Genomic DNA, 17,425 nt, shown 5'->3' on the forward strand with positions numbered 1-17,425 from the left:
GGACATTTAGAAACCATTAGCCCTTTAGCACTGTGGTAGAAATGAAATAGTGTTACAAATGTACCGTGGTGTTATGGCAGTACAATTTGTTTTATATCTTGACGGTACTGAATATTCATGCAATATTAATACTTTATGGTATTATAAATGGTCTAAAAAAAAAGTATTGTCATGATTACCATAGGATTTTTTTTTAAAAATATATTATTATAATATTTATTGTTATTTTAAATTTGCTTTTATTTTTATATTTTCAGTATTTGTTTTAATTTAAGATTAGGTTTTAGTAATTTAATGTTTTTGGGGTTTTTTTGTCATTTTTATATATATATATATATATATATATATATATATATATATAAGCTTCATCTATCTCTGTTTCAGCTTTAGTAATTTTAGTATAATATTTTATTGTATTTACCAAAATGATGATTATTCATTTTAGTTAAAACTGTATTTTGAACATGGCCTTACAACTGAGTAAACAAGTTCAATTAATTAAGCAGATCAGTTGTTTGGCTGGTTCATTTTCAGTAAACTGATCCCAAAAAATATTATGTAAAATATAAATGGTAATATTTGAGTCATCGGTCAGCAGCTTTCCCAGAAGTCCCTGTGACACATTTTATGTTGGTTTGTTTTTTTTAACACACTGTTTTTGTTAAACTCTTTGTTATTGACTCAGTTATATAAAATACTTGACTGGATTTAGTGTGAATTTGTTCACATTTAATGTTTTCACTCAAATTGAGATCCTCATTGTTTTTAGAACATGTCAATACAGACTGTTATTTGTGCGATCTAAAATGTCATTGCCCTTTTAAATCACTTCAGTGTAGAGAACAACTTTTTAAACTGCTTTAACTGCCTTTTAAAGGGTAGTTTGCCTGCAGTTGAGCTACTTGAAGTGATGAGCAGTTTGTAAGTCTGAACTCTGTTGTTGTGAGTGTGCTGCGATCCGCCTCCTCTGAGTTGGCAGCACCTCTGCCAGTGGAAATTTCCCGCACATGTACTCTTATTAAAAGCCAAATGCTTGAACTCTGCCATCTGACTGCAATTCTCCATCGAATCCCACCCTTTTTTCTAAAGTGCTCAGTTTGAGATATTCAGCTGCTCCTATCTCAGTTCTCTAAACTACATCAGTGATCTTCGCAGAGAGTTTCACATCTCTCAGGTTAAACCAGCATTCGGCACAAGCTATAAGAGTGAACGTGTCGATCTAAGACAGCTCATCCATGTCACATTAACCATCAGGATGCAAAAGGAAGAACTGACCCTGCTTGAAGAACTTTTTTCTTTCCTATGCTGACATTTAGACCCGTCATGCTAAATATCAGAGCTGCTCTATAAATGTCTATGTACCTTGGCTAGTGCATGTTATACTTTTTTTATTCAAAGGAGCAGTCCTCAGTTTTTATATTAGTACTTTTTATCATTTGTTGTAAAAACACCTTTGCATAACCCTAAAGTTAATACACATGTATAACATGGTCTAGAACAACATGCAGAAACATTATTCAGGATGTTATGCTGCATTACGCAGATTTTATATTGTGTTTGTTATCTGACACAGTGCCAGATTTGTTTATCATACAGTACATAAGTAGACTTTATATGTCTTTTATATTTTCAGTTTTTGTTTTAGTTTCAGTATATGTGCTTTTTGTCATTTGTCGTCATAGACACTTAATTATCTTTATTTCAATTACCAAATACAAATTTGAATCATTTCAGTTGTAGTTGGTCTACTACATCAGCCATTCATATTTTATTTCTGTCCTAGGCAAAATTGGTCCATTCATTTAATTTTTGGTTGTTCTGAATTGTGTCTTGTAAGCAAATCACTTTGTTTGGATGGTTAATTTTCAGAGAGCTGATATAAAATATAAAATCTGATATTTGAGTAATCAGTCAACAGCATTCACAGAATTTTTTTTAGCAAAATATTTTGTTAAATGTTATTTACATGACTGAACTGCATTTAATGTGAATTTATGTTCAAATTAAATGCTTTTATTAGACAAAAAGTCCTTTGAATAAAATATTGGTATTTATTTATTTGACAGTTTTCAAAATTGTCTATATTGGCTTAGTATACCTTTTACTAAATGAGAGATGCATTTTCTCTAAAAAGTGCAGAGTTTGACAGCATTTTCACAATCCACATCCTTTCAAAGCAGCTTTATAGAAAACCATGTTGTTAATGTTTATAATATCTTAATATTTTCATGCCTTATAGTTGCATTTAGCAGATTAGAGCTGGGTGATAATATGCAGTAGTTTACATTATGCAGTGATATAAACACTCAAGCAGTTAAGACTTGCTATATAGTTCATGTCGCTTTAACTGCTGTCCTAACGTACACACAGTGTTTGCAAATAAATTAAAACTTTTAAAATTAAAGCCTATTGTCTGCAGTAAACACTTTTTATGGTGAAGTGTGTAATTTTTAGGCAATTGCATCAATATAAGAAACAACAAAATAATGATTGTTTGCAAACAGGTTTCCTCAACTTCATTTTCATTGTCTTAATAAACTTAATAAACTTCGTTTGTCTTCGGAACACAATTTAAGATATTTTGGATGAAAACCGGGAGGCTTGTGACTGTCCCATTGACTGCCAAGTAAATAACACTGTCAAGGCCCAGAAAAGTATGAAAGACATCGTCAAAATAGTCCATCGGCCATCAGTGGTTCAATCTGAATGTTATGAAGTGACGAGAATTATTTTTGTACGCAAAGAAAATAAAAATTACAACTTTATTCAACAATTCGTCTCCTCTAGGTCACTGTAGCGCCATTTTGGAGAATATCCGCTGAACGCAAACTGCGTACGCTGATCTGTGTCAGCTGTGCCACACGGATATGTTTTCTACATTTATTTACACTTTGATTTGAATGAAAACAGCATATCCTTGCGGTGCAGCTGACACAGAACAGCGTACGCAGTTTGCGTTCAGCAGATACTCTCCAAAATGGTGCTACGGTGGAGACGAATTGTTGAATAAAGTGGTGATTTTCTTTGCTTAAAAGTATTCTCGTCACTTCATAACATTCAGATTGAACTACTGATGGCAGATGGACTATTTTGAAGATGTCTTTAATACTTTGCCTTGACAGTCAATGGGACAGTCACAATTCTCCCGGTTTTCATCCAAAATATCTTAAATTGTGTTCCGAAGACAAACAAAGCTTTTACGGGTTTGGAACGACATGGGGGTAAGTGATTAATGACAAAATTTTCATTTTGGGGTGGAGTAACCCTTTAAACTTGTTATATCAGACAGATGACGTGAATGTTTTTAAACTAAGGAAAACTGATAAATGATGATATGGTCTCTTCAAACAAGAGGGAAGAGGGAGATGTGTAAAAAGCAGATAATGAAAAGTAAGGGAGAGAAAATACTTTGAGTAGAACGAGGTTAAAGGTTGTTTTTGTGTGTATTTACATTCAGAGAGATCTGATAAAGACTGTTTACCTGCCTTCGTGAATCTTTTAAGGCTCTGAATACCATGTAATAGTGGACAGTCATGTTCCTAAAGAACCGTTTTACCTTCACACACATGATTTAAGAGTCTCGTGTAAAGTAACACGTAACGTTTAAATGAAGGGCCGCATTACTGAAACTAGGTTCAACCTTTACATAACCCAGTTGAATGTTATCAATCTGAGTCAGAATGTGGCTCTGCTCCAAAATCTAGTAAACTACGTAAGAAGCATATTACGAACGCACCCAGTGAAAGTCTGGTTATGCTGCTTTCTAAAATACTAGCCTGGAAGTCTAATTCACCATGTGTTTCTTTTATAATAGCAGTTTTGTTTTTTTACTTTTATGTAGTTTATTATGCAGTTTCTTTAATTGCACTACCGGTCAAAAGTTTGGAATAATTAAGATTTTTTAAAATATTTTTGAAAGAAATCTCTTAAGCTCACCAAGGCTACATTTATTTGATGAAAAGAAAATAAATAAATAAATAAAAATAGTAAGGACAGACAGTGATATTTTAACATAACTCTTTTTTTTCTATTTAAATATATATATTATGTGTTTTATTCCTGTAATGCAAAGCTTAATTTTCAGCATCATTACTCCAGTCTTCAGGATCACATGATCAGTGTTGAAAACAGTTGTGCTAAAAATTCTGAAGAAAAAATCTTTATCATGGTTTCCATAAAAATATGAAGCAGCACAACTGGTTTCAACATTGATAATAATCAGAAATGTTTCTTGAGCAGCAGTTTAGCATATTAGAATGATTTCTGAAGGATCACGTGACACTGAAGACTGGAGTAAAGATGCTGAAAATTCAGCTGCGCTTCACAGAAATAAATTACATTTTAACATCGATTCACATACAGAAAACGCTTATTTAAAACTGTACCATTTCACAATATTACTGTTTTTACTGTATTTATGATTAAATAAATGCAGCCTTTGGTGAGAATAAGAGACTTCTTTCAAAAAATATACAAATCTTAATTATTACAAACTTTTGACTGATAGTGCATCATGTGTAAATGAACTCACACTGCAGCTGCTTATGTAGGCAGTAAACAGCTACTGTAGGTTAATGGTAACTGATGACTCTGCCTTCATTGACACAGTAAGGTTCTAATTAAAGTTTTATGAGTTCCCAACAAACGGACCCCCAAAGCACATTGTCATCTCTTGCATCTGTTAAAAGACAGATTTACAGTCGAAGTCATTGTAAAAATGTGTGTGGTTGCTGGTGCCATTGTGTCAATGTTATGAATGTAGGCCAGTTGTTTTTTGTTTTTTTCTTTTACAGCCCTGTCCGGGTTTAATGGACATTTCCTTTTGTGCAAGAAAATTCTTTGTATTCTTTGTGCCTGAAAACAATACATGCTTACTCAACACAACCTGGGATTTTTGCTGGAACTAAAATGGGGATTTTTCTTGCTGGAAATAGAATAGATTATGGGTGCACAGATGACCTAACAATGCTTCTTAAACCCTAAAATCCTTCTTGAAGGGATGGTTCAAAAAATGACTATGGAAATCAAAGGGTCCCATCAGCAGTTTACCAGAAGAAAGAAATTCATACTTACCTACTTGAGAAGGAATTTTAATGAAACATTTTAAAATTTCTTTCGAATCATTTTTATTTAATTACTTAAACAACTTTTATCAATAGCTTTGTGTTTTTCTAATTCATTGAATGTTCCTTTAATTAAATTTAGGCTTTTTTTTAATGTTTATATTTGTTTTTTTATTATATATTTATCATGCAATTTTTTTTTTCATTTTATATTTTTAAATGATTTTGGAATTTACTTTTTACATTTTTATTATTTTTCTCTCTCTCGTCTACTTTTTGTGCTCATATAAAGTACTTTAAATGACCTTTTGTTTAACATTGTGCTATATTTATCACAATAGCCTAAAACATGAAAATATTGTTTTGTGAAATGTTTTACTTGAAACATGCAAATTTTATGTTTCTTCAACATAAATGCCATTTGGTGTGATATATCTAATGCAATGACATTCACACATTTCTTAAGTGTCCAAATACTTTTAAGGCCCTTTTTTTGGCCTTTTGGAGCACATCTTTAAACTTGCTTTGACTCAGAACGCTTTGAATCTGTCATTTAGTTAAGTACATCTGCTTCAATGCTTGTGTGTGGATCCAAGTAATATAATATGTGACTGGACTCCAAGGTCCTGATCCTTGGAAAGTTAATGTGGCTTTGGGAATAGAAACTATGTTGATGAACTTCTGAGATGAAGCAAATATATTTCACACTGCCCTAATATTCTGAGATTATTTTCCCTCTACAGTCCGTGATAAATCTGATTGGCATCTGTGCTGTCCGATGGGAAAAAGAGCTGTGCGGAATATTCAGGCTTTGAGAAACGCGGCTAGGGTTTATAAATATTCCCTCTCCTGGTTCTCATGACTTCAGATAGAAAACATAGTGGAGTTGCACATGTTGGAGACATAAATCAGTGTTTTCCTGGTTACGATTATACTGTTGTGGGCATCCGTTGAAATGACATCTGGTGCCGTGACCCTGTCAATAATTCCCACTGACTTCCTGTATACAGACAGCAAGCGGAAGATTATCCAGCGTCACTGAATCCAGAGCATGTTTATGATTAGTCAGTGTCTCTTGATGTGGAAACCCTTCTGATGCGTTGTACACTAGCTGTGTCGATTTTCATATTCATAACTGTGTGTATCGCAGAAGTACTGATGAACTCGCACGTTGCCTGTTTCCTATTATGAAAGCATTTTTCTTTTTGTTCCCATGGAAAATTCAACAAAAGACATGCACTAGATGATTTGTTTTGATATGTGTTACTAAAGCCAGCAATCTGGGGCCAATAATAACGCTGTTGTTTGTGTTTCAGTGGCGATGCCATTCATCATAATGACCATCGTGTTCCGGCCGTACCAGCGTGGCGTTTACTGCAATGACGAGACCATCCGTTACCCCTACAGACCAGACACCATCTCTCACAAAATGATGGCGGCCATTACAATTTCCTGCTCCATCATTATCGTGAGTCTACATCAGTCTATCAGCTGAGTGAACCCTTAAAGGAATAGTTCACCCAAAAATGAAAATTTGCTGAAAATGTACTCGCCGTCAAGTCATCCAAGATGTAGATGAGTTAGGTTCTTCATCAGATTTGGAGAAGTTTAGCATTGCATCACATGCTCACCAATGGATCCTCTGCAGTGAATGGGTGCCGTCAGAATGAGAGTCCAAACAGCTGATAAAACAAATCACAATAATCCACAAGTAATCCACACCACTCCATTAAATAATGTCTTATGAAGCGAAAACCTGTTTGTAAGAAACCAATCAAAACTGTTTTGACTCTCATTCTGACGACACACACTCACTGTAGAGGATCCATTAGTGAGCAAGTGATGTAATGCTACATTCCTCCAAATCTGTTCCTATGAAGAAACAGAATTTTCATCTACATCTTGGATAACCTGAGTGTGAGTAAATTTTCAGCAGATTATCATTTTTGGTTGATCTGTTCTTTAAATGTCTGTGAGTGATGCAAAAATGTTAATACTCTATTGCAGGGGTGTCCAAACCCATTCCTGGAGGCCCACTATCCTGCAAAGTTTAGCTTCACCCCTTATCAAACACACCTCAACCAGCAAATCAAGGTCTTCAGACTCACTAGAAACTTATAGGCAAGTGAGTTGGACGTGGTTCTTGCTAAAATCTGCTAGACCTTGGTTCTATTGGACACCCTGCTCTGTTGTGTTTGAAGAAAATGTAGCACCTACAGGTGCATCTCAATAAATTAGAATGTCGTGGAAAAGTTCATTTATTTCAGTAATTCAACTCAAATTGTGAAACTTGTGTATTAAATAAATTCAGTGCACACAGACTGAAGTAGTTTAAGTCTTTGGTTCTTTTAATCTCAACAAATTAGAATATGGTGACATGCTAATCAACTCAAAACACCTGCAAAGGATTCCTGAGCCTTCAAAATGGTCTCTCAGTTTGGTTCACTAGGCTACACGATCATGGGGAAGACTGCTGATCTGACAGTTTTCCAGAAGACAATCACTGACACCCTTCACAAGGAGGGTAAGCCACAAACATTCATTGCCAAAGAAGCTGGCTGTTCACAGAGTGCTGTATCCAAGCATGTTAACAGAAAGTTGAGTGGAAGGAAAAAGTGTGGAAGAAAAAGATGCACAACCAACTGAGAGAACCGCAGCCTTATGAGGATTGTCAAGCAAAAGCGATTCAAGAATTTGGGTGAACTTCACAAGGAATGGACTGAGGCTGAGGTCAAGGAATCAAGAGCCACCACAAACTCAAGGAATTTGGCTACAGTTGTCGTATTCCTCTTGTTAAGCCACTCCTGAACCACAGACAACGTCAGAGGCGTCTTACCTGGGCTAAGGAGAAGAAGAACTGGACTGTTGCCCAGTGGTCCAAAGTCCTCTTTTCAGATGAGAGCAAGTTTTGTATTTCATTTGGAAACCAAGGTCCTGGAGTCTGGAGGAAGGCTGGAGAAGCTCATAGCCCAAGTTGCTTGAAGTCCAGTGTTAAGTTTCCACAGTCTGTGATGATTTGGGGTGCAATGTCATCTGCTGGTGTTGGTCCATTGTGTTTTTTGAAAACCAAAAACCCGTTTACCAAGACATTTTGGAGCACTTCATGCTTCCTTCTGCTGACCAGCTTTTTAAAGATGCTTATTTCATTCATCTAGCAGGATTTAGCACCTGCCCACACTGCCAAAAGCACCAAAAGTTGGTTAAATGACCATTGTGTTGGTGTGCTTGACTGGCCAGCAAACTCACCAGACCTGAACCCCGGTATTGTCAAGAGGAAAATGAGAAACAAGAGACCAAAAAAATGCAGATGAGCTGAAGGCCACTGTCAAAGAAACCTGGGCTTCCATACCACCTCAGCAGTGCCACAAACTGATCACCTCCATGTCACACCGAATTGAGGCAGTAATTAAAGCAAAAGGAGCCCCTACCATGTATTGAGTACATATACAGTAAATGAACATACTTTCCAGAAGGTCAACAATTCACTAAAAATGTTTTTTTTTTTTTTTTATTGGTCTTATGAAGTATTCTAATTTGTTGAGATAGTGAATTGGTGGGTTTTTGTTAAATGTGAGCCAAAATCATCACAATTAAAAGAACCAAAGACTTAAACTACTTCAGTCTGTGTGCATTGAATTTATTTAATACACGAGTTTTACAATTTGAGTTGAATTACTGAAATAAATGAACTTTTCCACAACATTATAATTTATTGAGAGACACCTGTACACTAAACCTAACCAACAGTGTTAACAAAAGCAAATGTGAGAGACACCACTTTGTATGAAACAACCTGCTTTGGCTAGTCTTTGAGCTGTTTTAAGTGTTGTGACTTCAGACCGGTAGTGCTGTACCGGGTGAGATACCAAGCAAGCTTACTATGCCAGAAAAGCCATTCATATAAGGCTGATGAAGTGATACAAATGTCAATATGTATTTTCCTACAAGTCATACACTATGGTAAAAGTGTTTTGAGGTCATAACATAGTTTTGTGCAAGGAACCTCATTAAAATAAGTTTTTCTTAGTAAATATTCTGCCCCTTTAATCATAATTTGTCTGAAGATAAATAAAAATTGTTGGTGTTTTACTGCCACTAATGATTATTTAGCTGGAAACTGGAGTGAATTGTACAATTAAGTAGATGTTTTTATGTTATGTTTTTCCAGTGAGCCTATGTTGGGAAAAGTGGATAGTGACTGTGTCTGTAAAGCTTCAAAAAGGACAAAAAGATACCAGAAAAGTAGTGTAGAACACCAAAAGAATCAGACTAATGTGTTTCATGAGTTCAGTTCATATAGATCACTGAAGGGGAAGGTTTTCTTTTAAAAAACAATTTAAATATCTGTCTATTCCTCTCACAAAGCTCTCATATGAGTTGGAATATAGTGCATAATTCAATATGAACTACTTTTATTGAGTGTGACAGATGTAACCATCCTTAATTAATAGTGGCCACATTTTTATCTTTATGTACTAAAGATGAAAGAAAGTAAGTAATACAGGTTTGAAACAACATGAGGGTGACTAAGTAACCACAGAATTAACATTTGTGTGTGAACTGTTCATTTAAGAAGCATCATAAACATCTGAAAGGATTTGATGTTGAACTGCTCGTGGGAACCAACCAATTTTGAAATACATTTTATGTGACGTAATTTGGTTGCGAAAACCTGCAGGTTGGTTTGGTATTGTGTCCACATTTTCTGAGAGAACATTGTGATTTAGTTCAACATGATTCATCAGCGAGAGGACAATTCAAAACATGAGTCATCTACATCAGACAGACTCAGACTCTGACTTTCATTTACTCTCATTACTAACAATGAGTCTTAAGGCAAGTTTATGTAACTCATCTGATACACAATGGTAATTCGAAAGTGTGTTACATAACACATTGGTCCATATACATTTAAATAAAAATGTTTGAACTATTGCAATGTGTCGATACTTAGTCATGTATAAGTATTACTACGCTTTTAAAAAATAAAAGTTCCAAAAGGGCTTTTGACATAGAAAAAAAACCTTTCACTGTACAGTTCTTAAAAGAACCACTCTTTCCACCGTAGAGAACCTTTTGTGGAATGAAGAGTCCATGGATGTTCAAGGTTATTCATGGAATCGTCGATGCCAATATAGAACCTTTATTTTTAAAGGTGAAGTGTGAAGAAGATGGAAAGATTCCATCCATGGATATTAATGTGTATTCATGGAACCATAGATGCTAATAAAGAAGCTAAAAATGCTAATAAACCTACAAATCTTGTTTTCTCACTTGCAGATCACTTCCGGAGAGGCCTACCTGGTCTACACCAAACGTCTCTACTCCAATTCAGACTTTAACCAGTACGCTGCAGCGCTCTATAAAGTGGTGGGGACGTTTCTGTTCGGCGCGTGTGTGAGCCAGTCTCTGACCGATATGGCCAAGTACACCATTGGACGCTTGAGGCCCAACTTTATCGCGGTGTGCGCTCCAGAAGTGTGCGAGGGCTACATGCTGGAGCTAAACTGCACGGGAAGCCTTCGCAACGTGACCGAATCCAGGTACAGAAGCAGGGGACGGGAAGGGTCGGTGTAAGAGGTCGTAAACGGCTAACCTCACTTCCTGTACTTGTTTTATATTTGTCACCCGTTGTTTCAATTCCTGTTTGTCCAGTACATTGGCGCTTTCTTAGGTTTTGACCTTTGCATACAAAGGTCTGGCTCATGTTCTCAAATGTCACATGTCCTCAAGAGACCTGAAATAATAATAGATTTTGATTATACATGCACTAGAAAGTATGATGTGTGGTCACTGGTCAGGCACATCTTTTTTTCTGTAAGGAGTCCTTTAGATGAACTTTTTTTTTTTTTTTATTCTGATTTGAAATTTAGTAGTAGTAGTAGTAGTAGTAGTAGTAGTAGTAGTCCTTCTTATTTTAAAGTATAAATTAAAATAGATTTAAATGGTGTTTTTTTTGTCTCTTTCTCCTACTTTTTAACATTTTCAGAATTTCTTCATCCCACACAGTGTTGTTATTAACTAAACCTATTTAAAATGTTTTTGGTATTTGAAATAAAATAAAATATAAATATAAGACGAAAAACCTAAAAAAAAACTTGAATAAAAATTAGATATGTAATTTTGGCAACTAACTGAAATAGGGTAAAATCGAAGTACCAAAATGACTAAAACTGAAATTAAAGTAAGGATTAAAAAAGCGTGTAAAAATGGCAACAGCATATAACAAAATGATTAAGACTTGTGCTTAAATGAAAATAAAAACTGAAAATATAAAAAAGCTAATTCAAAATATTTATAAATACTATAATTAAAAATATAATAAATATTAATGTAGTAATAAATATAATAATTATAATACATACATATAATAAATAATGCTTTTAACAAAGAATTGGTTTTATCGATATCGCTGTCATAACCAATATGCTGAACATTATAGGTAACAATGTTTATTAAAAAACTTATGATATAAATGAGAAAAGTGCCACCTCTGAGAGTTTGAAGATTAAAAATTTTACATCACATATCACTAAAGTGATTATCTCGTCGGAGGTTTAAGGTTAGTAGGCTTACGTTTAAGTATTATTACCAAACCTATCAGAAAAATTTCACAGCATCGCACATCATACCAAAAGGCACATGGAGGTCAAGGCTATTATGAACATGTGATGAATGTTTTAACACAGATGAAATCATGAAACGTAGTATGAAAGTGAAGATTGTCCCATAAATGTGTCACTCTAAATGATTCGTGGACTGTGAAAATGATTCTTTTTCCTTTCTCCTTGTATTTTTGTCTTGTATCTGTCCGATCCGCCCTTCCTCGGTGGATTGTGTTGCGCCAGGCTGTCGTTCTACTCGGGTCACTCCTCCTTCGGGATGTACTGCATGTTGTTTCTGGCGGTGAGTTGTCACAGTTGTCTTCCTCTCCTGCAATCATGCTGACACAGAAGACTTGTGTAGACAGATAAAGGAGAGCAACAGGAAACACTGCGGAGACAATAAAATACGACCGCAAACATTCCCAATGTCTCAAGCTTTAAATCACGACAGTACATGGTGCTTAAAGGAACAGTACACCCAATAATTATAGTTCTCTTATCGTTTCCTCACCCTCATGTTATTTCAAACCTGCGTGATGTTTTCTCTTCACAGCATGATCTTTTTTTTTTTTTTTTTGCTGAAATTTCTCATTATGTGTTCCAAAAAAGAAAAAGTCATACAGGTTTGGAGCAACATGATGGAGAATTAATAGTTTTCTGGCTGCTTCACTCATGTTCAGACGTGTCTGTATTTGTCACTAGGTGCTTTCCTGTAACTTTTAAGGAATTGCAATGCCATATTCTCTTAAAGTGTGGTGTAATATGTCATTGTTTTTCCTGGTTTTTCCTCTGTAGCTGTATGTCCAGGCACGCATGGCATCCAAGTGGGCCCGCCTCCTCCGGCCCACAATTCAGTTCTTCCTGGTGGCCTTTGCCATTTATGTGGGATACACGCGTGTGTCTGACTACAAGCACCACTGGAGTGATGTGGTTGTGGGTCTCCTGCAAGGGGCGCTGGTCGCAGTCCTCACGGTGAGTGGGGTACATCTCATGAAATCTCATGTTCGGGTCACATTTCTCCACAAAAAAAGGACAAATTATAAAATAATTATAATTTGCATTTAAAGAAAATAAATCCTGTTTTAGGAACACTGGGATACTGTGAAATATGTCCACAATTAAGCCCAAACTAAGCTTAAAAATACTGAAAAAAGAATATGTAAGTATCCAAAAAAGTTCTGTACTCAAGAATGAAAAAATGTTAATTTTTTTTTTCATCAATGTTATACATTTTATAACAATGTTATAAAAATAATTTATAATAATTTTTTAGCAGTCATGGGGATAAAAAGGTCTATATTTTGTATTATTTATGTACTATTTATTTAGAAGTTCTTCACCAGGAATCTGAAAATTAAAACACTTTTTCAAATGTTAAAATTTTAACAAATTATTATTATTATTTTCTTAGAAATATACATTCAAAATGTAAAAATCTTAATGATCCTAAATACATTGGAAACATGCTCTTTATGTAAATAAAATTTATTTGAATTATTTTAGGTTAAATTGGTAAGTTTTATTTTTGTGAAACTACTTGTGCTGCCTGTCTTGGAAACTACAAAAGAGATTTTAAGACTTTTTATTCTCGTGGTTAAATAAAAAACAAAGCAAAACAAAAAAAAAACACTATAAATAAATGATGAATAATATTAGAAATGAGTAAATAAAGTGTATATATAATATACTTAAATATAATAAAGTGTGTATATAGTGTATATATAATATTTATTAAATAATATAATATTTATTTAATCTTTCATCATGAAAAAGTAAAATAATATATGTATAATATATTTATTTTAAAATAATAAAATAAATAATAAAAATACAGTATTTTTGATATATATGGCTGTTTACTTTTTTAATCATTTTTTTAATAATATTTTTAATTAATAATAATATATAATAAAATATAATAGATATTTTAAATGATTTTTTATTATTTATTTAAGGATTCTACAAATCTGCAAGTTGCATTAAGACATTCTTTTTGTCACAGGTGCGATACATCTCTGACTTCTTCAAAGAGCGCCCCTCTCGCTGCATGGTTGTTGAAAATGCTGAAAACGAAGACGGCGAACGCAAGCCCAGCCTTCAGATCGCAGACACGGACAGAAACCATTACTCCTACAGCAGGCCTGTATGAGCTTGACCTTTGACCTGTGAGAGCACTGGATGCTGCAGCGCGTCTCGTACAGACAGCCACATACTGTACACTGGCACTGACTGCACTCTCTTCCACAGGACAACACTCCCATTTCACACACAGAGAGAGAGAGAGAGAGAGAGAGAGAGAGAGCGGGTGAATGCATGAACTAACACTGAATATTAGATTTTATACTTCTCTACAGTCTGTGTTTATACCCAGTTTTGTCCTATGCACGCTCATATACGCCATGTGCACACATCGCCTGACATCTAATGAACCGTGAGGGACTTTATTGTATCAGAGCACAAAGACGAACTTCTCCAAGGGGAACTGGACGTTTCCATGACAACCTCAAAACCACCGGTTGACATTTACTTAGTCGCCATACTTCTGCTGTTGGAAGCGATTCTTTCGGCATGGGAAAGAAAGTGAACTATTCAAAGCCATCAGAAGACAAGAATTCATGTTTCCCCGAGTAAGAAATCCAGGAAGAAAAGTCTGAACATGGAACAGATGCCAAAAAAGGTCTTTCTCACATTGTCAGTTAGGCATTTTGTACGGTTTTATACTATATATATATATATATATATATATATATATATAATACACATACGATTATAGTGACTATTATTTTTATATAGAAAAAAAAATGTCTTTTACTGTGGCTGTAGGATTAGGGACTTTTTCTAAACTTAACATTTTGGTGAACTACTTATTATATCTGCACACGTCTGCATAACATGAATGATTTTTAGAAAATAATACTTTTTATGTTTAATTTGCTAAAAAAGACTACCATGACAACTCATGATTTCAATGTAGTTTTGTTGCGTCGCTCGCTCACATAACTGTTTAATGAAAACCACTAGCTAACCAAGGCACATATATATCAGTATATTTCATGGAAAGTAGTCTTACTAACCATCCTATCCAACTATAAGGATTAGGAAATATTAACCATCTACTACACTGTTTATCTCTGAATATTATCACCGCGTCCAAACCAAGTGAACGAATGCTGCTTGTAATGTTTAAATCACAGCCAATCAAAAAGCTGAATGCTGATTCCGAACCAATGATGATTCACTAAGGGGCGGAACTACACATGACAAAAGAACTGACGCTTGTAGATTAAAATGTATTTGCAGAATGTTGTACTGAATGTTTCCACAGCATCATGATTGTTTCGTTTTATGTGCCTATTTCCAGTGAAAAACGCCTGTCAAGATCACCAGCTAATTCAAGAATCAGATTAGATTTATTTTCTTCACGTCACGCCTTTTGCATATGATGAAATGTCATTTTAAACGTAGGTGCATTTAAACATTGGTCCATTAGCTTTCGCTCACCTGTATCTCTCCAGAGACCATTTTTTTTTACCCAGGAAAAAGGAGAACGTCACATATTCCTCCTCTTCTAAAATAAATGATGCATTCTGGCATATATTTAAACTTCCCCTCTCACCTATTATGTTATTAGTGTGGGGAAACTTTGGTAAAAATAATAACTTTCCCTCGTTATTTATGGAGGAAAAACTTTTTTTTTTTTTCGTTCCCTGCTCACCTATTATGTTGTTTACGGAGAAAAATACAGTCCTTTGTTAGTTTGAAGTTGTTGACAATTGTTCATGTAAACCCTGCACAACAGAACCTGCTGTCTACTGTGAGTTGCTAATGCTGCAATTTTTTTATGGACACTATATTTAGTGAATATGAATGATGTCTCCCTCTTTTTTTGCTTCTATGTGGAACAGAGACTCTCTTGTGACTCTGATTTAGTCACAGAAAACCGGACGGCCTTAAAATAAATGAGGACTGAGCTCACAGAGTGACTTACACACTGAATGTGAAGAAGATTGTGGCTCATGTTTACACTTTTACCATTATGTGTAAAATGCAAGTATTGTGTAGTTGAATGTTCCAGTGCAAAGATGAGTATTTTTGCAGGATTGTTGCAAGTTTGTGCATCTATATATATATATATATACACGTACATGCATACATACATGCATACATACAACTTCGAGGATAATACATTGTTTTCAAAAATTGTTTGGTTGTGAAATATACATTATAAAAAATGTGCATTGTTGCATAAATTAACATATTGCAACGTGTCAAAACCAAAAGAAAAAAATATTGTCTGAATAAATTGAAGCTACTGAACTTTTTTTTTTTTTTTTTTTTTTAATTCTAAACCACTTATGCTTAGAGCTCCATGCATTATATATATGAACCAATTATTATTTAGTCCAATTATTATTTTGTAATGATTGGCTTCTGTGACTTTATAAGAAGTTTTGTGTGTAATATTGCATATAAATCTTGCACATATAATTTTTTATTTTCTTGGTATGTTTTATATTGGTTTATACCTAACACTCAAAATAATAATAATAATAATAATAAAAAATTGCACAGCATCTTCTGCCGTTGCTGTAAATGAACTCAAAATGGAAACAAATGAAAAGTTTTGAAACTGTTCTGTAATAGTTTTATCTCATCAGTTGTTAACACTTCATATTTCAATGTCTGTTATCTGAATTACATGTTTGCTGGTCCAAGTATTATTATTATTCTTGCTCATATTTGCTGTTAAAGGTTTGTTCAAATCACTAACCATACATACACTGAACTTTTCCAAGTAATCAGGCTTAATTATTTATAGCATGCTCACATGCATTTAAAAATATGATTTCATATTCAGCATCTGTCTTTAATTGGATGAAGTTTTGTGAAATTCAGTCTGGTGCCATTCTGCCAAAGATTCGTCCTTATCTAACACAGAGACGATTAATTGTACAAGGGAATCATGGGAACTGAAGCAGCCAAAAACGTCTCGCACAAGTCCTGCTTCTTTTCATCAGAATGGTGTTCAAGGACTGTTGATTCCCATCAGCTTCATTGTAACCGGGTAAATGATTCTCTGCAGGCAGGTCAGAGAAACACTGACTTCACATTTAAAGTTCTCAAGGCAAAGCGTCCATTGTAATGAGTGTGTATTGAAAATCTCTTTTATATATTGTGTATAGGTGGGACCGGTTTGGCTGTTTTCATTCATGTATTGTGTCTTGGACACATGACGTACTGCTACTATACAAAGAGCTTTATTTACAGTCCATGTGATCTAGCAAGAGTTTTTCCATCTAGCATGATTCTTGAGATGTGGGACAAAAAGTTAATGTGAAATGAATGATCATTTAACCATTATCACAAAAGTATCATTTCATACAATCCTCCTTATTTTATCAAAATTGACACTTACTATCCCTAAAAGTATGTACAATAACTCGTATCTTAAAAAAATATTATCCCAAAAGTCTTTTGTATTTGTATTTCTCATTTTAAGAGCATGTTCACTATCATATTTCACTATCATTGAGATATTATTATAATTTTATTGATATTTTGAAAGTTAAAATTTTTTGATTTACCATTTTCATTTTAAAGCCTTATTTTGAATTTGTTTTGTCATTTTATGTTTTGAAATGTATTCAATTTTATTATTCATATTTTTCGTTTTTATATTTTCCGTTTTAATTTTATGATTTTAGTCCATTTGTCATTTTTACAAGTTTTTGAATGTAGAATGTTTTCATTTTATAT

The 17,425-nt window shown here is 34.2% G+C and overlaps 1 protein-coding gene across 1 annotated transcript in view; it reads left to right on the forward strand.

Moving 5' to 3' along the window:
• Positions 1-15,985, forward strand: part of plpp2a (phospholipid phosphatase 2a) — a 31,419-nt gene extending 15,434 nt beyond the window's left edge. The window contains exons 2-6 of the mRNA XM_058745658.1: positions 6,380-6,531; positions 10,344-10,606; positions 11,912-11,969; positions 12,464-12,640; positions 13,671-15,985. Coding sequence (XP_058601641.1) covers positions 6,380-6,531; positions 10,344-10,606; positions 11,912-11,969; positions 12,464-12,640; positions 13,671-13,817 — 797 coding nt within the window. The 3' untranslated portion in view covers positions 13,818-15,985. The remainder of the gene's footprint in view (positions 1-6,379; positions 6,532-10,343; positions 10,607-11,911; positions 11,970-12,463; positions 12,641-13,670) is intronic.
• Positions 15,986-17,425: the final 1,440 nt, after the last annotated feature.

Source organism: Onychostoma macrolepis, chromosome 02 (genome assembly GCF_012432095.1).
Source record: "Onychostoma macrolepis isolate SWU-2019 chromosome 02, ASM1243209v1, whole genome shotgun sequence".
NCBI lineage: Eukaryota > Metazoa > Chordata > Actinopteri > Cypriniformes > Cyprinidae > Onychostoma > Onychostoma macrolepis.